Source organism: Sciurus vulgaris, assembly GCF_902686455.1.
Source record: "Sciurus vulgaris genome assembly, chromosome: 10".
NCBI lineage: Eukaryota > Metazoa > Chordata > Mammalia > Rodentia > Sciuridae > Sciurus > Sciurus vulgaris.
The window spans coordinates 129,882,652-129,906,025 of record NC_136470.1 but is presented as its reverse complement, the minus strand read 5'-3'; the positions used below and the strand labels follow the sequence as shown (position 1 = coordinate 129,906,025).

Below are 23,374 nucleotides of genomic sequence, written 5' to 3'. Positions count from 1 at the left end.
AAGAAGATGAATTCGATATTTGATCTAGCTGAGCATATTGCTCATTCCACCCCAGAAGATTCTTATAATGTTCTGACACATTAATTGGAATTCCTAAATGCCTCCATGTTCTTAGAAACACCGCTTGGTTTTTATTGATTTCATTTGAGGAAATGGTGAAAGATAGAGTAATCATTTCAACAATAATGTTAGTACAAATGGAAATAGCAACAGTTACAACAGCTAACATCCTTGGAGGGTTTTCTATGTTCTAGATGTCACTGTAAGCACTGTGTATGGGTTCACACATTTAATCCCTGCTCCACAAAAGAGATAGGGTTATTGTTGCTATTTTCCAGATTAAAACACCAAGCAACAGGTAAATTATTTCTATAAAGAGACAGTAGCCTCCACATACAAGGACAGGGTGAACAACCACATAGCACTATGGAGAGGATCTATCTTAATTATAATGTGATGTTTTTTCTTGCAAGTTGAGACTAGGAGTCCTAAAATTTCAACCTCCATGAGTGGTCTTTCCCTCGGTCTTATGAAGGTGAAGCTTTTGTTGAATTATTTCTCTGTGAGCACACTCAGGCGATGAGTCCAGGTGTTTCTGCTCCCTCGTCTTTATTGTTCACAGATTTTCAATCAGTGAGACCTGAATTGAATACCTAATATTCCACTTACGAGCAAATTAATTGGGGCCTATGATTTAACCTCCCTGGGTCTGTTTATCTCTCGATGAGAATACTTTCTTCATTAGATTGTTGAAAGGATTAAATGAGATGAAATACGTAAAGTTAGTTAATCTCATTAAGAGAGAGTTTCCTCATCTCTAAGATGCAGATGATAATCATACCTACTTCATGGGGTTACTCTGAGGGCTGAATGAGATAAAATATGAAAACGTTCAACATAATTGTTGACATGTGGCAGATGCTGTACAGGAACAACACAGGAATGAATAATAAGTATTTTGAATTCTCCAGAAACCCAAAGGGAGGAGAGTCTGGTCCCCTTCTCTTTTTTAACCTTGGGGATTAATCTTTGGTCTTACTTGCACCTGTTTATGATTATATTTTAATTTTAACTAGATTTCCACCTTTAGTGGCTATTAGCCTACTTTTGCCTATCTTTTCACATCTATTATGACTAAAAGTTTCATGTATCACAGCACTCTTCAGAGCTAAGATTTCATTAATGAGGATTAAAAGAACTGAAAAGTTCGAGAAAAGGTGGAAATTCCCATTAGGCCATGAGAATTATTCTCTCTCTCTCTTAAATGAATAGACTCACAGTGTAGGATTCAAATTCCTGTTTCTGTTTCAGAAGGAAAAAGAAAGAAGAGTATTTGCAAGTTACTTTTATCTTGAGAACAATCTCAAATTCATTTTCAATATGAGGTGTTAAGAAAAGTTCTGGAAGCCCACAGACTAATTCAATTCTGACAAGACTTCTCAGCCTAAATTGAAAAGTAATTTAAGACCTCCTTTTAAAGAAAATGCACACATAATTCATAACAAACGTCCTTTAACTCTTCTTCCCTTTTAACCAATTTTAAACTCAGAGTTCTCTTTGTCGCCTCCGAGTCGGAACTTAATGGACCAGAGCCACTTAGGAAACTGTCAAAGGCTTTATTCTGTGCTGGAATTTGTAACTGTTCCTGATGTCATTATCAACCTGCTTCAACCTAAATCACGGGTACCTTCACTGCATGGTTGCTGAAGCACGTCTCCTTACTGGCCACATACTCTGCCATTTTTAGTGTCAGATTGGGTGAGACAGCAAAGCTAAGTGCCCCGCATCTGTCACCAGGCAGACCTGGAGGAAGTTGGAAAATAGTCATTCTTTGACCTTTGGGGTGAGAGGTTCCCTGAGGCCACATCATCCAACTGTCTACAGTACCCTGCGAGTATGTCTTCCATTCTATGTTTAAGCATCTCCAACTACAAAGAACTCACCATCCTTTTATAGACTCCATCTCATTTTCATTCAGCTCTAAGAATTAGGAAATTTTGAAATAGAATATAAAGCTAAAATCTCTCCCTAATGTTTTACTTTGGGACTTCATCTCACCTGCTGGAAACAAAGAATGAGGCCAGTCCTTCCTCTGCAGGACCACCTTTCAGATGCTGGTAGCGGCTCTTCTGATGAGTCCACCTGTCCTCTAAACTCTTGTACCTCCCGGTCTTTCTCCTCACTACCCTCGTCTTCCCCGGTGGTCTCCTTCAGGTGGGGACAGGGGACTGCCAGGGAGAGGCCTGGTGCACCAGCCTTTGAAGAGCATGGTGGGAACAGGTTGTCTCTTGTCCAGCTTCCTCTGCTGGTGTTAAAGGACTTTCCCTGGAATTTTCCATCTTCCCTAGACCCTCCAGTGGCTGTCCTTTTGCACCAGCAGAAAACACTCCAGCATCCTGAAGGGCTGAGCCAGGCCTTCCTGGGTCCCCAGCTGCAGCCCTGCTTCTCCCCTTCCTCGCTCCCTCCCTGCAGCCACCCTGGCCTGTGGCTCCTCAGAGCCCCTGTTTCAGGGCAAGCTCTGTTTCGGGCCCAGGACGCTCTCCTGACCTCACTTCTCAAGGTCTCCTGGTGATCACCCTCCTCGGGGTAGCCTTCCGCAGCATCCCCTGCCCCTCTGTCCCCTCTTCTCACTCTGCTTTGTTTTCCTTTCAGTCTTTTGTTGTTGAACACGAGGTGTCTCCCCAGAAGCTCATGTGCGAGGCGATGCAGGAACGTTCAGAGGCTTGGGACGATTAGATCATGAGAGCTGCACCCCATCATTGGATTTTAACCCACCTGATAGAAAACGTTTTTCTCACCATTTGGCTTCAGTTTTTCATATTTTTATTAGTACATTATGATTATGTATAATGGTGGGATTCACTGTTACATATTTATACATGTATACAATATAACAATATAATTTGGCCATTGTGATGGATTGATAATTTGAATGGACTACTGGGTGGTAACTGTAGGCAGGTGGGGTATATAGCTGGAGGAAGTAGGTCACTGGGGGCATGCCTTTGGGGACTATATCTTGTCCCTGGTCCTCTCCTCTATTCCTCCTCTCCCTCCTCCTTCTCCTCTTCCTCCTCTTCTTCTTCCTCCCTCTCTCTCCCTCCCTCCCTCCCTCTTTCTCTCTTTATCCCTGCTTCCTGGCTGTGTGAGCTGAACTTTCCTTGACAATGTCCTCTGCCATTATACTTTGTTTTATCTAGGGCCCAGAGCAATGTAGCTGGCTGACCATGGACTGAACCTCTGAAATCATGGGCCCCCAAACAACTTTTCTTCCTCTAAGTTATTCTTGTCAGGTATTTTGGTCACAGTGACAGAAAGCTAACACACAATTGCTGTCACTAAATCATATATTTACTTGCTAACTGTTTATTATGCTGTCTTCTCCACTGAAATGTCAAGAACATGAGGTCAGGAGCTGTTTGTTCCCTGACGTCTCTTCAGTGCTTAGAACAAAGTCTCTGTGCAGTAAGTGCTCAGTGAATATGTGTCGATGAAAGGGAACATTTCAGCCTGAGACTGTATTATTCTTGGTACAACCCAGGTACAATAGCTTACTCTTCCCACAGACATTCCCCTTTTCTTTTGTTCCTGTGTCTGACATCAGCATAGCAAAAACAATATTTATCGAGGATTTGGAAAATCACTCTCTGGGAATGAATTGGGTCCTTAGGGAGCAGTCATTAAATGCTCCTCCAGAAGCTGAAAGAGTTAATTAATGTCCCTTTCCAAGTACAGATCTCCACTCTACAGGGTTGTTGGCCCCTGGGAAGGCAAAACCCTGAGCGACTAACTCACGCTCAGTGAACTCCTGGCCAGGACCTCTTCTTATTAAGAGACAGCTCTTCTAACCTCCCAGGGTGCCTGGAATGCCCCCAATTCCTGAAGTCATTATGTTTTACAGCAGGTTCTCCTGACAGAGCTTCATCAGCCTTTGGCAGAACATAAGCCAGAATAATGGGCAGGCAGATGCCAGAATGAATTCCAATGTGTACACACAATTCTTGGCCCCATAAAAATCAATTCCTTATTCATAATTAAGCAACTTCTCTGAGAAAGGGCAGGTTGGTATAGTTATTAAAAGATAAATAATAGATAAGGCTCTACTTGTTTCTTTTTTCTTCCCTTCTTTCTTCCCTTCTTTCTTTTGAGCACAAAGAATTTTAAAGGCAAGACACTACTGTAATTATTGTTTCTCCGGCTTCGTGTCACCTGTGACACCAAGGCCCAACAGAACGGAACGGCTTTCACACGTTTTCATCACCCCCTGTGTTGTGTTGCTCCTTAAAACGTGTCTTCAAGAGCAGGGTGACCAGGCAAGTCTGAGCAGGGAGGAGGGGACTCGGACACGAGTGGCACAAGTCACAAAGTGCGTTCATCCAACCGGCCTTTTCCAGTTTCCCACATTGGGATCAGGGACAATATCTGAAAACAACGATCATAAAAATGTTATTGTATGACCATATCATAAAAATAAAAAAGCCGCAGAACTTCCCAGCTCTGAGGACCGCATGCTTCCTAACGAACTTAATGAAATGCAGCAGCCTGATTCCTGAGGGCCAGCGGAGGGCCCAGGCGGGTCACGTGTGGAGAGAGGGCAGTCTTTGTGGTAGGAAGCTCCTCTCTCTCTCGATGGGAGTGATTCTCTCCCCTCAGCCACGTAAAAAGGACTTCAACAGACTCGCCCAGAAAGATGGGCTGCCAGCTCATTGCCCAGTGAAGGAATCTGCCAAAGGCTGAGGCCCTCGAAGCAGAGCCAGGGAAGGAAGATCTTGGCTGTTGCTCCTCAGAGGACAGGATTGAACAAGAACACAGGACGGGTGCCTCCTCTCCTGCAGAATTCTGAAAGGAGGAGCTATCTGGAGCAGGACCCGGAGGTCCTCTGGGTTGATATGTTCGGGCAGCAGGTGGAGTGACCCCATCCAACCCAGGGCCTCATGGCCTGGGGAGGGTGTTCCAGGGACCCCCACATTAAGGAAGCTGGAGGTCAGGAGAAGAGTGGGAGCCACTGAGCTGTCCATGTGGCCACTAATCCAGGCCTCAGAGATGAGCTGGGAATGCCTGTAGCTGGCAAAGCCAGTGGAAGATTGAGTGAAGCGTGTGAGGAAGTTCTCAAAAAATGTGGCACCACAGTGTTGGCAGAGGGCTCCAAGAGAGGGATCCAGCAGGAACCAGAGACCGGGCACCCCACTCACCACTGACTGGGCCAGGCAGCCCTGCTCCAGCCTCTAACACCAGGAGACACTAGTAACACACTACCCTCCCTCCTTTCCAAGTCATCCTGCGGATGCCCTAGAAGATTCTGCAGGGAGAAGAGGAATCCCGCTTTGAAGATTTAGGCTTTAAGCCGGACTGCAGTAAGTTTTAATCACTAAAAGAAACTAAATAATGGAATTTGACCAAGACATCATTAATGGAACTACTTACCCAGCATGAAGGGGGATTCAATATAGTACAGCTGGAAGCAGTAATTGGAAGAGAAATAAACCATTTCATATTTATGTCCCAACTAATCAAGAAGTCTTCAATGAACTGGTGCCAATAGTTAGAAAAGTTTTTTGTTAGGGATTAAAGATTTGGCAGAGAAAATGGGAGGAACTTAGTATCTCTTTGGCTCTAGTAATCGTTTTCTCATCTTTTTCTTTACTGATTAAATTCATAGAAATTCTATGAATACAAGGGATACAAGATGTTTGCTTAGTATGTTCTTTTTATCAGCTTTCAAGTGTCGTTGATGTCATGTTAACAAAGGAGGTGAGAGTGAACATAGGGGTAGAGAAAACAGTTGTTCTAAGGAGCCACCTGGGATTTCAAGAGCACTCTGGGAACTGGGAGGACCAATGTGCCAGGTGGAAGCACAGCTGCCCGGCAGCGTGAGGTCCGGAGAGGGTTGGGTGATTTCTGTTGGGTGGTTTCTCCACAGCAAAACATTTAAACAAGAGCGGTGAAGACAAACTGGAGTGGACAGTGTTGGGAAGCTGGGAGACCCTGAGGAAGACCATCATGATCAAGAGAATGATGACTTAGCAGGGTCCAGAATGGAAAGGTGGCCAGAATCACAGAGGGGACGACCCTGCAGGCACTGATGGTGGCCTGGGTGATGTCACACTTCCCTTACCTGCTCGCTGATGTTCACTCAGCATCTTTTCTTTCTCCTCCTTTTCTTACTTTTTCCTCCGTTTTCATCACTCCTCTTTGTTGAGCGTGGATGATTTGCGGCACATCATTCTGCACAATATCATTTATGTGATCAAATGATCCCTGCCCCCAAGAGATCGAGACCAGGGACCTGTCAGTCAGAATGTGAGAGACAGGCAATGAAGTCTTTGTCCTGTTTGGACCAAGAGGTTCGTTGGACATGGAATACTTCTTTTAGAACTAAACCAAACACAGAGAAAGAAACAGAGAAATGAAGGCAGAAAAAAAGAGACTGGTCATTTGAAAAAGGCAGATTTACTTAAGAAATGAGTCTAGTTTTTTTTTTTTTTTTTTTTTCTGTATACCAGATGCCAATTCAAGTCCTGCATAAACATTAGTTCATTTAATTCTTATCGTGACACTATCTCGCAGGTATCTTGTCCTTCCATAGAAAAGGAGGTAAAGATAGTTTAAGGAACTTGCTCAAAATCACACAGCCAGTAAGATAGTCAAGACTGACTCCAGACCTCTGCTGTCCATGCTCCCTATGCTATATGGCCTATTCTTTCAGGAACATCATACAGACAAAAAGATGGGCTATTGAGAAACACTGGAAGCTCCATTGTGCCTGTGAATCTTAAGTGGAACACTTAAAAAAATGATCCTTATTAATTTATAAAAATGATCCTAATTAATTTGCTTTCATAAAGGAATTTGGGATATTTTGTTCATTTTCAACATTTTTGAATGAAAGATGCTGCACATGCTTATTTCTGAGTATGGTACCATATACTGTTACCAAACTAGTTTTTGCTGAATAATCTGTTCCTGAATAGAATGAATCAATAACCTGGACTTATTTCCAATTTATGAGCTAAATATTTAAACACCCCTGTGTTTCTGGCCGTATCATTTTTCAAAGACACTGGTGCCATCCAACTCAAACGTTCGTCTCTGAAAATGCAGAGATCCACTTTCACCAGCCTGTGTTCTCAGCAGTGCCTTTGAAGTGTCCCACTGCACAGGACATAAAATCCAATTCCTTTTCCCTTCTCTCTCCCTCCAAGATTTACATCCACTGGTTCAAGCATCTCCCTTGACACGGAGGATTAGGGGATTAGTCCAAAGGACTGAAATTGCTGGAACAATGCCATTGTCCACTTGGGTCTGCAGTTGGAAAACTCCACATGTGCTGTCCAGACTCTATGCTGTTTCTAACCCCTTGCATCTGCTGATATCAAATCCAGGGGCTAGTGTTGCAGCTGGAAATCAGAGCCCAGGGAGATGTCTCCTGCCAGGAGCATGAGCCTAGAGGAACAGCCTTCTGAAATCTTGGCAGTCCCGAGAGATGCAGCCGCCCTGGGCCGTGAAGCCCCTGCCCACCTCACCTCATTTCCCACCAGAAGACAGAGGGCATTTGCCTGCCGAACACCCTTCACTAAACTCGCTGAGGCAAACTCAAGCTGAGGCTCCCGGCTTGCTCTTGTCCCTGGAGAGAACCCCTGCTTAGCCTGCTGAAGACACTTCTTCCCTCCCTGATTTCCTGAATCGACTCCTCTACAATTAACACAACTTTTTCTCACTCCGTGGCCATTTTCCTGGGGTACCTGTCTGGTCCCTTCTTGCCTGAGACTCACTTCTGTCCCTGTGCAAAAGTGACTAGTCCCTCCCTAGCCACCTCAAAGCTCATCACAGGAGGGCAAACGCAGACCTTCTGCTCACAGCACTGAGGCCTAGTTTAGCACACAGAACCCTGCTCTCTGTCATCATGAGACTTGTGGAGTCCTTAACAGGATGACAATTCTAGTGACAATAAACATTCACTGGGTATTTGTTTTGAACAAACAAAAAAATCACTCCGTGAAAGATCCTGAAATCCACAAAGTACCTGTGAGTTTAAGTGTGTCTCATCCTCATATTTCCAGAGGATAAATACTACTGTCATCTCCATTAATGTGGGAAGAAATTGAGTCTCTTTCCACATAGGACATAAGTGTCAAATTTAGGGCTCAAGCAGAAAGACGCTGGTGTCAGTTCTACTGGTGGACTGACAACCCTCAAAGTACCCACAGCATGACTGCATATGCACATAGTCAATGTCCAGTCAAAATCTGGCGAATGAGGACTCATTGTGAGAGATGCCTAGCTTTTGCAAGCCTCCTTATTTCCTGTATGACTTCCTTTCTCCCTTCTGCTTCCCAGTCATCCTGCCTTCATTCCATCAACCTTTAGATAACCGGCCGCATGACAGGTACCAGGCCTTGTCCTGAGCATAGGAGGAGGATCGAGGCGAGGCCCGGGCCCAGCAGATGTAAGGCCTGGGCGAGGAAGCAGAGCACACTGAGCAGGTTTCCTTGAGGAGCCCCAAGGTGACCCACTGGGGCCCAGTGCATACCCATCCCTGTGTGCGAGGGTGCAGGCCAAGCTCCTAGGCTCTGGTACAAGATGCCTACTGTTTACAGTCGGGGCAACGCCACTCAGCCACCCCAATGTGGGATCATGTGGGTTCTGAAGTAATCCGTTTTTAAAGGGAGAAACAAGAGACCAACTTTGTGAACCTGGTTGCCGTGTGATCCTAATTTCTCTTTTCCTCAAGTTTATTTTATCAAAAGGAAAAAGGACGCAAGGAGGGAGGGAGGGTTAACTGTACCGGCCCTATTCATCTCTCGGAAATGGTGTAGGATTGAACCAAGTTCAATGTAGGTGTAAGAGAATTCTTAGAATGGAGTCGAGGCTCAGTGATGGCGACTCGGCCTCCCCTCCACACACACCTGGGCACACGCTGCCGGGCTCCAGTCATGACCACACGGCTTCGCCTGGAACGCACCCTGAGCTCGCCTTCCTCCCTGCCTTTCTTCACACTCCCCCTGCCTGGAATACCCTCTCCCCATCACTGTCTGTCCTCTTGATACCTTGCTCCAGTAACTACCTCCTTCATTCTAGAACAGTGTTCCTTTCCTCTTCCGTACCGTTACATTTCATGTATCTCCCACAGCCTCACACAGCACTGGGCCAGAGCCATTTGTCTTGGGCTTTTCTGCCTAGGTAAACCTTGCATGTAGCAAGTGCTAATAAAATGTCCAATCGAATTCTGTTCCCCTTCTCCATCTGCTTCCTTGTCTGCCCCCAGCACCCTGTACCTAGTGCATCACCTTGGACGCAGCAGAAACCCAGTGCACATGTCCTGGGGAGCCGTCCATTGCAAATTCCATGGACAATCTGCATACCCAAGGGGGGTTAAGCCTCCCTCTTCAGTTAAGTCAAGCATCACAGGGCAGGGTATACAACTGGACACACAGAGGCTGTGCTCTGTTAGACGGGTTTCCCAAGTGCAGACTCCGAATCAGTGGGGTTATGGAGATGAGGGTAGGTGACACTCTGGGGAACTGTTTTTTCAAATTACCTATCCTACATTCATTTAGAAGAAATATATTTATCACATCAAACTTACGATAGCATACATATTCTTTTTAAAAAACTCTTGCTTTTGAAAGTAAATGAGGTGATTATAAAATATATATAATGGTACAGAATAGACCAAATGATGCGCTGGTTCCAGAAGCAACCAACAGACAGAGAAAACCCTTCTGGGGTGCAGAGATGGACCCCAGATAAAGAGATGCCTGTTCGGTGACTCAGATCTACTGGTATCTGCCCTGGCAATTTCAGTAATTTTACAAAGCTGTGTTACTATGCAAAAACCTTTGTTTGAAAGGAAGAAAGAAATGTAGCACTTCCTTACCCATTGTTTCTTCACTGGAATGAGGAAATCTGCTGAAAGTCAAGGCCGACACTTCAGACTTCACAGCTTTGGACACGAGGTTTCCTGATGACCAGGGGCGGGTTACACCTTTCCCCAGGACTTGCAGATACAAAGGCCGAATATGGGTTCGCTTTTCCCTTTTTGCCTGCAAAGCATAACACTTTACAAAAAGAAAACCACTTCAAAGGCAGCCCTTCTCTCGCATACATTTCAGGGCTCCATTCAAGATTCACATTCATCTTCCTTATCCAATTACAGGATCAAAGCAGAAGTGTTTGGCCTACTTTGGGGGTTTAAAGACATTGAAGGGAAAACTAAGAACGTTTAAAACTACCTTCTTTACGCCATGTATATTCCAGTAAGAGAAATGGAATCTGTTCCCCTGCACTGTCTTAACTACTCTCTAGATGGAAAAAGTCAGGTCAAAGAGTTAACATGCTCTAATCATGCTTCTTCTGATTCAGCTACATCTCTGTCATTGTGTCTAGAGTATTTGCTCTCCATACTGCCACAAAGTCCTTTTGAGAATCTACAGCAAATTCTTGATTTTTCCTGATCAGTTTTAAATACCCCAAGTTAAACTAAAAATTGCAAAAAAAAAAAAAAAAGTGAAGTATTACTTCTTCCTATAGTTACTGTTTCCAGTGGAACTGTTCCTTTTAATGCTATAATATGGAGTTCACATATCCCAAAATAGGGCACACCTCTTTCATCATATGAACACTCTAGAGTTTGAGGCTTTGGTTTTTTTTAAAAAAAATGCAATGTCCTCAAAAATATTTAAGTGAACAGACTGCCTATTGGTGAATTGATTTTTCTCTACGGAAATAAATCTGTTGGCAGCCACCAGAATTGGGGTATAAAAGATGACCTTGGGCAGCTGCTACCATTTGTTATGGTAGGAAGATGAGGGTTTTGTCTCTCCCTGGGGGTTAATATTGTGATGTTCTGAACACCACCAGGGCTTGTTTCTGAAGGGTTACGCTGGAGAGAGGAATGCTTTGTGGTTTATGACAAGATCACGGTGGAATATTTTGTGCACGCCGTGATTTGTATCACCCATTTGTGCACAGGCCATAAAAGTGCACTTTTTATCAGGAACATTTGTGAATATATAACAGCACTGAAGACATATGGCCACTAAATAATTCACAGTTATCTATCTTCTCAGCAGATTCCGTATACACCTACCATGTTTTAATGCCTAGTTTGCTCAGAAACAATATTCTTTATGACCCTTCCAATATAAAAATGTTTACTGACTGGCAGAAATATATGGATACCATGGGATTGGGCTCTAAGGTAAGGGGAAGCTTTCTGCTTTCCTCTTCATCTTTTCCCCTTCACTCTTCCAACCAGCACCCAACCTTACAGGACATAATGCCTCACCCAAAGGGGTTGGGGGCTGTGAGACTCTACTTATCTGGGCCAGAAGATGGAAGTCGCTGACTAACCTTCCCCTTCTTCTCTTTTCAGTTCTATATCCATTTACAGTCCCAAGGAGAATCCAAACACGTTTGACACCGCCGCATTCTTCCAGTCTGTGGGGAATTTCCTGGGGATCTTCGCTGGCTCGTTTGCAATGGGGTCTGCATATGCTGTTGTCACAGCACTGATATCCTTTATCTGTTTGTGGAAAGCTGGGGTCTCTTGAGACCACCCAGTATCCATGGAATGTTTCTGAGGATGAATGACCTCCAGACCAGTAAGTGGTCCAAGCTGGAGACAGAACTACCTAAGGCCATCTTGGTTCTCAGTGATCAGAGGCACAGGTTGGCACCCATGGCAGAGAGGGTGCGGATCTCTTTTGTCCCAGGTGAATACTAGCACTATTGATAGTGTCTATTTTAGAAAATCAACAGCCTTTTAAAAATGCAATCTAGGCAAAGGGGCAGGCAGGGAACTTCAGGATTAGCTGTACACTAGGGTCCAAACGAGAACTGAAAGTCCAGCATCATGAACAAAGTAGGATATGGACTCGGGGAGATAACCTGGGTATGCTCTGCCTCCTTTTCAAGCTTGTGTCAGTCCCTGGTCCACAGGGTAGGCCAAGCCAAGTACCACTGTATATTTTAAAAAGTATCCATAGCTACTTTGCAGAAGGGAACCTGCAAACAATGCAGAAATGACATGTTTGTCATATCAGGGACATTGGGTCATTGGATCCCTTCTTTGATGCTGGGGAGTGGGAGGAGGGATAGAGTTCCTAAAGGATCGGAGCCAGGGGGAAATTTGTTCTAGTGTGTGGTTCACCTAGAACAGTTGGATGGGGTAAAAGTAAGTCAGAGATAGGGAAGAAAGCCAGAGGATCAAGGTCTATTGTGAGGACATAGTGGAGGCCAGAGAGAAGAGGCAAAGCAAAAGAACAATGGCCAACAAACTCAGGGAAAGCAGAGAAGAAAGGAATGTGGCCAAGAGACATCAGGGCTCAAGGTAAAAAATGCAAAATGTTGGGGTTTTTTTCCATGAGGACCGGCCCAGAGATTCTCTGAGCAGCTGCCAAAAGGCTCGGTTCTAATGAGGGTGTCTACAAAGAGTTAGAAGATAAATAAAAAATATGGTCTCTCCCCACAATGAATGACAAGTTCCGAAAGACGAGTTATACACTAAGAGCTAGGAAGGAAGTGCCAAAGCTGTGTGCAAGCTGTTAGGACTGGAAAAATTCAGAAACCAGGGTGTCTGAACTAGTCCAATAGACTCTTGGCCAACTATTCTGAAAAATAATTTGAAAAGTGGCATTTTTATGCAGACAGGGACCTGGAACTGGCTTAGAAGATAGGTAAGATGTAGCCCATGGCTGTGCAGTAAGTGCCTCAGGAGGGGAAGACCAGCATTCATCAGGGTGGAGGTGTGACCAACTGGGGCTACACATGACAGATGATCCTGAGAGGACCGGAGGGCTCAGGGTGGACAGAAATGGACAATGAGGTGATACAAGCAGGGTGGAGTCTGCTTGTGAAATACCCTAGAATGTTCTTTAAGAGGCAGAGCCTCTCTCTGTGGTTCACAACAAGCCGTTGAAGGTCTCTGCTCAGAAGAGAGACACACTGACAGTTATGGTTTGTAACGAGAGAGGATCTGGTCCAGGGGACGAATCGAAGGTGAGGGATTCAAACCAAAGGAGCCCCATGTTTAGAAGGGAGAATCTCTAGGACTTATGATAGGTTGTTATGAAGAACAGGAGACTCAAAGACCACTCCAAAGCTCAGTCCTGGAACCCCTGGAGAACAAAGACCTCCACTAACAGAAATAAAGTAAGTCAGAAAAGGTGGGCTGGTTTCCAACAGCAAAAGTGATCCTGCCCAGTACATCTGGCCCTCTACTACTTCACAGGAAGTGCCATCTTCAACTAACTGTCACAGCCACCATACCACCAATGCCTACTTTTATTGGGCCTAGGAAGGATAAGCTATGGGTCAAGGCCATGTCACCAACAGGTGAGCCCAGAGCAAGAAGGCACGCTCCCAAACACCTCTCTCTATTGCATCTGGGGTTGTGCTGAAGGTCACGTGTGGTTTAGAGTAGAGCAATAATAATGTTGACAGGGACACTCAGGCCATGTCTGGCCTTGCGTCTCCACATTTGGATCGACCCTGTAGGGCAGCTTATTATCATCCTCACTTTGCACATGAGGAAACTGAAGCGGTTAAGTAGCTCACAATGGGTCACACATCAGTAATAATGAACATGATAACAATAATAATATTGTCTAATGTTCACTGAGAGGTTTAGCATGTGCCTAGCAGTTGCCCTGAGCATTTTGCCTGGATCGTCTCAGACAGAGTTTACAAAAATGCCGGAAGGTAGATACCATTATCATCCCAAGTTTACAGTTGAAGAAGCACAATTTAGGTTAAACGACTTGGCTCAGGCCACACAGCAAGGACTTCGGGGCCGGCATTTGAAAGCAGACTTTTCAGCTCCAGAGCTTGCACTAGGTGGGGAGGCTGAAGTCAGAGCGCCTCTCCGCCTGGTGTGAGGAGAAGGTGGGAACACAGAAGTAAACCAGCTGATAAAGGAAGGAAAAGCTCTTCCTGGAGACTAGAAGTTTGCCGGGACACTGGAACAGATCAGCCACAGGGACACATGGATCCCCAGGCACCTGAGAGCCTTTAACTGGCCCTGCAGACACAGGCCTAAAGGAGCCAGGGGCCCGGCTGTCCCTGCACCTTCTTCCCTCATCTCCCTTCCTGACTGAGGCAGAGTCTCCTCAGCTTATAGCTCCAAGCTCTGGACCTGGGGGTTAGCTCAGAACGCAGTTACTTTCTGGAGGAGATTAAGTGAAAAGAAGGCTCTGTAGCCCCTTGATATCCTGTTACTCAGACTGGCCTGAGCCTCCTCTTTAAAACAAACCAGAGGAGGAATTCTGAGGAATGGATCCCACTAGAAACAAAGGCTTCCCTCCTCCAAGCCACAAAAGGGATATTGAACAGGGGCCTAAGGGCAGCCCCTTTTCACTCTGTGGAGGTGCTTCAAGAGCCTGGCTAGTTCTATTTCCAGCAAAGGTATTTTTTTAAAAAAATTAAAATCACTAACAGAGAAAATTTGATATCACTTGTTGCCAGGCAGTGTTCTGAGTTTTTAAAATGAATGAACTGGTATGTATACCAGTGAGGTAGATTGTAATATTACCTCTACTTTTTGACAGAAAATCAGAGGCAGAGAGGGGTCAAGAGATGTGTACCAGTGGACACATGAATGTGAACCCCGGTGGAGCCAGTTTCCAGAGGCCCCCGATGTCATCCTGCCTTCTGCCACTCTGTGCTTTCTAAACCTTATAAACCATTTTTTAGCAACTTCCCCTCATTCCACTCTCCACTCTGTGTGAACAGGCACTGTCCTTATGGCCAGTCCACAGAGGACAGCGGAAGGCCATGCTGCCTCTGAGGATCTTCCAGTCACATTCTTGGCTCCTCTGCACCTGGGACAGCTTTCCTAAGGGCACACGCCATGCATGGGCTGAGACGAACTTCAAGAGGTTTTGCAGCCACAGTTTGCTGGGCTTATACTCTTCGTAGACACCCCCGCTCTCTGAACATAGGTCTGAATTTCAATGGGCATGTTCAGCCCCCAGTGAAGCACAGAACTCACCCTGGTCTTCCAAGGAGGTCCCACAGAAAGTGGCCCTGAAAATCAGTCTTCCACTCTGAAATATCATTACCAGATCAACTTTCCTCAGCCAGTAGGTTGATGTAGCCAAAAAATCAGTTGGTGTTTCCCTTAACACATTTTGTCACTTGACCAAATTTACCAAACTATGCGAGTTCCCAATGCTGGAGACGGGCCTGTTTTTCCTCCTGTCTTGGAGTGCCTTCCTGTCCGCCGAGGCTGCCGGCCTAACAGGTCAGTATGTCAATCTGCACTGCGAGCTGTGTGTGTGTGTGTGTGTGTGTGTGTGTGTGCACATGCGTGTCCAGGTGTGTCCTCTTCCCTGCCCCAGCAGGAGGTGAGACGAAGTCTCTCTCAAGTACTGAATGTGAATGGCTTGTATCAGAATCAGCCTCTCCTTGGTGCCCTGAGGAGAAATCATAATAATAATCCATCCATTTTGTACGTAATAGCTTCACAGAATGTCTCCAAAATGCTCTTCTGTCCTTGCTGGACAGGAGAGGGTGTTGAGATGGCTGATTTATAGTGGTGATAGATGACTTTACAAATGGAAGTCTGCACTTAGTGGGAAAGGATACACACAATTGCTCCATAGAGAAAGGCCGTGGCTTGCCGCTGGCCGTCAGTCAGCACAGGATCCAGCATAGGCAGCCTCTGTGGGCTTGGGCATCTCTTCACACATCAGTGTTAGTGATCTTTGCCTGTGTGCCTTGGGAAGTCAGAAAACACAGATTAAATGTGGCAGCTTTGCACTTTCATGTCTCTTAACACAGAAAGTCCACTTAGGGAGTCCTCTGAGGTGGGTCAGCTGATAGAGAGAGGGGCAGTCCCAAGGCCCCAGGGCCATGGATCCTGTGATCTGGCTTCCACAATTAGGTCACCTTTCTGTGACAGTCGGGGTTTGCGCTTGAGTAGCTGCAGCGATTGGGTGCTTTTCCATGTAGAAGAATCACTGAGGCTCCAAGCAAATGTCAAAGCCATCTCTCTCCTGAAGCCTGATTTCCTGCTTCTCCCAGGTTCCAATCCTGAATCTCTTGTTGCCTTCTGCATCTTCACTGACCATCATATGGTGGGAATCTCTGCTAAAGTGTTAACTAATAATGAGACATGCTTCACTGGGTATTTGTGTTTTAGTAGGTGATGCTTTAAGTCTAAATAGCAAACAATAATAAAAATGGACATGTATTGAGGATGTACCACGAGCCAGGCACTGGCTGGCTGCCTTTAACAGATTATCTTGTTAATTTACAGAAAGACTTAAGAGACTATCCCCAGTTTACTCAGCCAATGGTGAATGGTAAACTAGGATTTTAAACGAGGAAATGAGTCCAGACCCGGGACTCTTGAGTACTAGGCATCACTACTTTGATGGACACTCCACCTTGGAATATCAGGCAGACCTCCAAGAGTGGGAAGATAGCTGGAGTCCCAGGAACCTGTCCAGTGCACTTGCTCCTGGCTGGTTTTGGCTCTCTTGTGAATACTGTGGCAAATTGTGTTAGTAATGACAGCCTTCTCCTCCCATCAGCTGGCCCAACTTAATGCAGAGACACACAGGCCAAGCTGTACCCACAGACTTCAACGGTGTCGGTGCTAGTACCGAAAGCTGCCTTCCAGTTCTTAGGACACCATGATGAAGACTGCCTTCCTGGATTCTACCCTACTAGGCCCTTGTACCCAAATTATTTTCATGCAAATTCTACTCTTAGTGCATTGCCATGTTATTATGCATAATAATAACCCAAATAAACAAAGAATAATCACATCCTTTAAGTGAATTAACATAGACAAATCATTGATATCATTGTCATTCAAAAAACGTGATGACCTTCCTCCATATCTGCACCCTATTCAGTACTTTATCTTTTGTAAAATGATCTAAGTAAAGTTCACAATAAGAATAAACATTTGACCTTCCTGAAAGGTAAAGAAGTATGTTTAACTCACCTAATACCTTTTAGTGTACTGTTGAAGTTTAATGAGCACATGCACTCATACGTGCACTATTACCTAAGAGGCATATGTGCATTTCTGTGTGTGAAAATGACCTATCTTCAGGTTCATTGCAACAAGATCTTGTTCTACTGACTACTTTAAGGTTACAGTCCTTGGGAAACTGTGTAAATGGGTAGTTTATCTGCACTTTGCTCTTTTACCACCCTTTACGATCTGATATCCTTATTGGACTCCATTCAGATTACCTAGGGAGGTGTGCTCATGGCCTCCATCGCTGGAAGACCCAAAGTCCATGGCTATACCCAGGGACAGACTCTTCCCCATAGTACTGCTGATTTAGGCAATATGCCTCATAGGCATTTGATAGAAACCAAACTCTAGGTGTGAGTTTTTTCTATTGCCAAAGACCAAACCAGCTTAGTCAAAATTACTTATGTGATCATTTATTATTTAATCCTTCCCTATCTCCAAATTAGATTTGTGGTAACTCATAACATAAGCCATGTATATCATGGGACCTTTTAGTTGAGAATAAACATGCAAGCATTCTGGGATAGTTTTTCTGCAAAATAGGGCAACCGTTTGTTGCTATAACTTGGCAATAAATACGATTCTGAGCTTTCTGGAAGACAAAGTCAAAAGGGAAACATGATGAGTTATATAGGAATAAAACAGCATTATAAAAGGAAGTCACACTTATTTATAAAAATAGCAAACTTTTTTTCCGGTACTAAAATTTTAGGAGAATTTATCACATGCATCCTTATGTAAGGAAATTTGAACACCAGAATGGAAAAATGTATTTAATAATAATTTTAGAGAAGATGGAGATTCATTCTTCCTGTGGTCATTTCTCATATTGCCCTTCAATGAAACCTGAGGGTGGTGGTGTCAAATATAATCCTCTGAGTTTCTTCCAATTTAATGATAAAATTCTTTAGTTCTAGTCCATAGGTAAACTAATGTGATGCAAAGCTAAAATCTGGAAGACTTTCTTTTAATGCTTAATAAATGAATATACAACATCAAATGCAGTGAATTAAAATGGAATGGGCTGTTAGTTTATGAGCCATTATAGCATAACGCAGCGGTCATGGGTCCTTGCTCGCATGGTGGGGGCTCCCTAATGGCACATTCCACAGGTCCTAGAGAGGGTGGTGTGTGCCACCATGCAGCATCCCCTGAGACCCAGCTTTCCAATGTGGGTCCTCAAGGACATCCACCAAGTAAGTGGGACTCTGGGCCTGCTTCACACATTTACAGGATCTATAAGTTGGGTTTTCACATAAGCTTTCACGTGAAAAAAGGATTTCTGTTGCCTTAAGTCTGTTTTAAAGTGTTTTTTTTTTTTTTCATTTTTTTCTGACTCCTACGTTAATTTATGTTCATTGTAAAAAATTTAGAAAATGTAGATTCATAGAAGGACCTAAAATTAGAATCACTTATATTCTTACTTCTTATCAATAACTATTACTAATATCTGTGCCCATCTATGTAGATATATATGTATGTGTATATACATATGTTTATATCTTAACATATGCATATACATACACACTCAAATATACCCATGCTTATTTATAAAAATAGCAAACTTTCTGTATATATATATAATATAGTATATATACATATATACACACATATATACTTTCTATATATAGAAATATAATTACATACATATGTAACTATGTATAACTATATATGTAACTATATATATGCAACTATATATGTAAATATATGTAACTATAGTTCTTTAATTACTAACTTGATTTTTTCACTGAACCATTTTTAGTCAAACTTTTTCATGACATTAAGTAGTACATCATTTGAACTTTTCATAATTTATTTTACATGGTTGTTTGCAGTCTTTATTATTATTATTGTAATGATAATCCTTACAGCTAGGTGTATTAATTTTTATTGACATCACAGCATAAAAATGAAAGTTCTGGGTTTATATGAAGACTAGAATATTAGTTTTGGAGAGGTTTGTCCAAATTGTCCTCTGGAAATTTCTTGTCCCTGTCTATTCCACCAAGAGTGCGGAAGGGGTTCCCTTCACCCATGCCTTCTCCACGTTAGACCTTGGTAACCACTGCTAACTGCTAAAAAAGCTCCATTTCACTCTGGTTGACATTACGTTTATGCTCATTATTATGAGAGGTTAAGTACCTCTCAGTATTTGTTAGTATTCTTCTTCAGTGAACTACCTGTCCACCCGCTTTATCCTTTTCTCCTGTTGAAATGCTGATCTTGGTTTGTCACATTGGATTTTATTTGCTCTTCACCTATTAAGATTTGACTGTCTTATAAGCTAAAAATATTTTTCAATTTGTACTTGTACCTTTTAAGCTATGTGACATTTCATTTGTTTGGGTCAAGGAAAGTGGTTAGTATGAACATTTTCAAGTTTTATGTGGTTAATTATATCTCCTTGGAAAGTCCAAGTGTTTCTCTAATGACAATGTATGCTTTATTTTAATAGCCGTCTGGTTTTATTTTACACTAGAATCCAACTGGAATTTGTTTTGATATGAGGAATGGGGTCTATAGGAATTTCATTTTTTTCTGTGACAGTAAGCCACTTATCCTATCAACCATCAATCTTTTCCTAGAAATTTGGAATGTCTATACCATTTCAATTATTTCAGCTTTGTGGTTCATTTTAATATCTAGTAGATCAATCTCCCTCACCCCTTCTCCATTTTTAAAGGTTCCTATGCTACACCCACATATTTATTATTCCAGGTGGACTGGAAAATAAGTTTACTAGGTTCCAAACAGAAGATAACTTTGGAATTCTAACCAGGGCCCATTACATTTTTAGATTAATTTGAAAAGTGGTGTTTTTATAACATCGAGTCTTCCCACACAGGAATGTTATGTCTATCCATTCATTTAAGTCATATTTTATGATCCTCAGTAAATTTTTATAGTCATCTTCACAGTGGACCTACAAATTTCTTGTTAAGTAACTTTTTAACTACCTTATATTTGGGGGTGCTATAATGAATGGGAACTTCTTCCATTGTAGCTTCTAACTGGTTATCATGTGTGTGTGGATGCATCTAGATTTCTCTGCCCTATTTGATTGACTCTCTGCAGTCCTGAATTTCAAACCTAGAGCTGATGTGCTGGATTAGGATTAACAGGCAGCAGCTATCATGGGCTGTCATCTCCTTGAGGGCTTTCTTGACAGCAGCAACTGAAGCTTCTGAGGCACTCAGTAAATATATTCTGAGCAATGGAATGAATGATTTTAACTCAACTAAAGGGAAAACTTCCCGGATCTGAGCAGACTAGTAAGTGATTTATATGGTAGTAAGTGCTCATGGTTGGGGGGTGGTGGCGGTTGACGTTCCTGCATCTCCTTTACAACTCCTAGCCAGGATATTCCTGAGGGGATCCATACATCAAGGAAATGATGTATCATAAATTTCATGCATCTGTACTTTGTTTTCCTAGCTATCAAGTTAAAAATAGTCACATAGTCCTGAGAAGAGCACAGTATGGAGGAATGTGGTGGACAGGTGTTAGCCTGGGTTGCCTGGCACCCTATCTCACGCTCCCTGGGAATAGTACCCTGATGTCTCTTAGGGAACTATCCACCAACCCTCCTCCTCTGAATGACATCTCTGTAACCAGACATCCCACCCTCCTGTGCTAAAGAGAATGAGGACGTCTGAAGCTAAGTCAATCAGGCACTCTCCCTGGGATGTGAAATCTAGCAGGGAGATGGGAGGAAGCAAAGCTGTCCCGCATCTGTTCTTTCCAACAGCTGAGCCCTATTGAGCCCTCCTACTGATTCCTGCCACCAGGTCCTTAGGTCTTAGAGCTCTCATACTTCCTTCCACGAATCACTTTCTGGTTACGACAGCCATTTTCATGCTTACAAAAAAAACTTAAATGGTATAAGGAAAAGAATAATCCAGAAGCTATTTCAACCGAAGAATCTGCATAACTTAGGGACCATCCAAAAGGAAGCGGGGTTCAAAGGCAGCACAGTCTTCGGGCTAGGATACTTGGGACCATCTTCTGCCAGGTGCACACTTAGCAACAAACAAAAGGAATCAAGCTTTTACAGACTGTGCGGGTTCATCCTGCTGCCATTATGCCTGACATTCCAGCTCCTTATTGGATTCATTTTGAGCACTTCAAGGGGGGCCGTGCTCATTACCACATCTCCTGCATTCACTTCCAGTTGCTACTAATTTGATGATGATCATTTGATTTATTTTGATCATCTTTTACTTCAAGGGCCACATTTGCAGCCACCTCATCCTGGTCTCTTGGAAATTGCACCTGCAAATGTTCAATAGTCACATGGAAGAACTTGGTTTTGTGGAAACAAGTGGCTTTTAGGCATGCAAATGAGGGTTGGCATTTCTATTACCCAGAAGTCTGATTTTCTGCTCTTGGAAATATACAAGTGAGGTTTGAGAAAACATTTATTTGGAAAGACAGGGCAGAATATGAAATGCAAGCAAGAAGTCTTTCTAAGGGATGAGACTGTGTACATGGAAATGGACTTGAGGGTCCACAAGCCAGGAGAATCTAGGAAGAAAGAATATGTCTGGATATGCCTGCCCTACTTACAAAATCACCCACCAAGGTTGTCTCTGGTTTCTGGCTCTTCTGACTTGCCCAAGGACTGGAATAAGTCACTCTATTAATTGGGATCTCATTTTCTTCACTACTAAAGTAAAAGGATTTTATTATTTTCTAATGGAAGGACACTGTACCCATACAGAATGTGGCTTTTAAGTAAATACATGACCCTGAGCTCTTTTCCCACATCAGGTACCTACACACCTGCTGCCCTGATTTCAGATTTTCTTATCCAGAGGCCTATTTTCTAAAAGTCATTAGGTTACTGAGCCATTATTTTAAATTGAATATTGAAAATAATTCAACAGTATTATGTATAGCGTAATCTCTAACAGAATTGAATCCTGTCATAGAAGCTGCTTTTCAGTTTATAAAGATAACCAAGAAGCACAGCTGGACAGGTTGGTAGAAAATTCATTTTTATAATCTGTTTCCCAGCTGAGACTTTGGGGGGGTCAGGTTTTTATCCAGAAGTCGACTTTCAGGGACTGTCATTAAATACCTGAAGAGTATGATTTCTAATAGCAACACTGACACCACGTCTAATGACTTCCCTGCTTCCAGGCAGTGCGGGAATAAAGGCAGCTTCCATTTTTAGCTTCCTGGGGTCTAGTTTATATTCAACGGAGGCAAAGGAGGGGAAAGGGGGTCATTGGTATGGCTTATTCTCTCACACAACAAGTCCAACAATACAACCCTCTATTTACTGAGCTTGGAATGACCTCCATCTAAGAAAATAAACATTTAAAAATATGAAGGAAAACAAAAGTTCTGATTACTAAGTAATGGTGTTCAGTGATTCTAGAGAGTAAAAGACTGAAAACATTTTATAAATATAGAAAAGTAAAAGTAAGTTACACTGGTCCATTAACTAGGGAGTCAAACAGGGCACCTGAAATGAACACATAACCCACACATGTGGAGTGCAAGTCCTTCCCAGGGACATTCTCCTTGGTCTGCAGGCACGGGACCCCAGGCCACTGTCATGGGAAGGAAGAGCTTGGAAGCTCAGGTCTGCTTACCTGTCAGATCAGCCCGGGGAAGGCTTTCGTGGAATAAGCATTTGGGAGAAGGGGGACTTGGGAACGTTTTTCTCTTTCACAATAGACAAGAGGGCAAGATTTCCGAATGAAAGAAGCATAACCGGACACCATGTGACTCCACTCGACTGTGGCAAGAAGCTGGTTGTTCAGGTCTCACCTCCATCAACTCTCAGATTGGTGGACATTGGTTTGGAACTCTTCAAGAAGGCTCTTAGCTCAGAGGGGGACATGTTCCATTGGGTCGTTCCCTGATGCGTCGATGACTGGGTGGAAACACTATTTCTGGAGCTCAGTAAAGACATCTCCAGGAGAGGACTTGGTCTGAATCATTTCTCAAAAATAGCTTCTAAGGACATGTCATTAGCCAACACCTCTTACTTAAGACTACCCGCTCTTGTATCACGAGGACCACGTGATTGCAACTTAGCCAACAGCTCACCAACAGATGAGGGTCAGTGAGCGTTGGCAGAGACAAAAATAAAACCTGGAGGCTCCAAATATAAGGCATTCAAGCTGTGGAGATGGGTACCCACAATTTTCAAGGGGATTAGTTAACCAGCACACGGAACCACGGCTGAGCATGCCGGAATGTCATCTCAACAAACGAGTGGAGTGCCTCTCCTCCTGTGACAACCTCGTAACTCACACCTGCTCTTTCTTGAACCAAATTGCTCTTCGTTTCAATCTGCAAACAACTTGCACGGGTAACGAAAGTAGTGGACAAATTTCCCCCTGCTCTCCTCCCTGTAAATGCGTTCAG

The 23,374-nt window shown here is 43.5% G+C and overlaps 1 protein-coding gene across 3 annotated transcripts in view; it reads left to right on the top strand.

Annotated features, from left to right (window-relative positions):
• The window catches only part of SLC9A9 (solute carrier family 9 member A9), a 531,610-nt gene that overhangs the window by 233,713 nt on the left and 274,523 nt on the right, over window positions 1-23,374 (top strand). For all 3 annotated transcript variants that reach the window (XM_079101085.1, XM_079101084.1, XM_079101086.1), the window contains exons 7-8: window positions 11,375-11,513; window positions 15,136-15,241. In XM_079101085.1, the coding sequence (XP_078957211.1) occupies window positions 11,375-11,513; window positions 15,136-15,241 (245 nt within the window). The remainder of the gene's footprint in view (window positions 1-11,374; window positions 11,514-15,135; window positions 15,242-23,374) is intronic.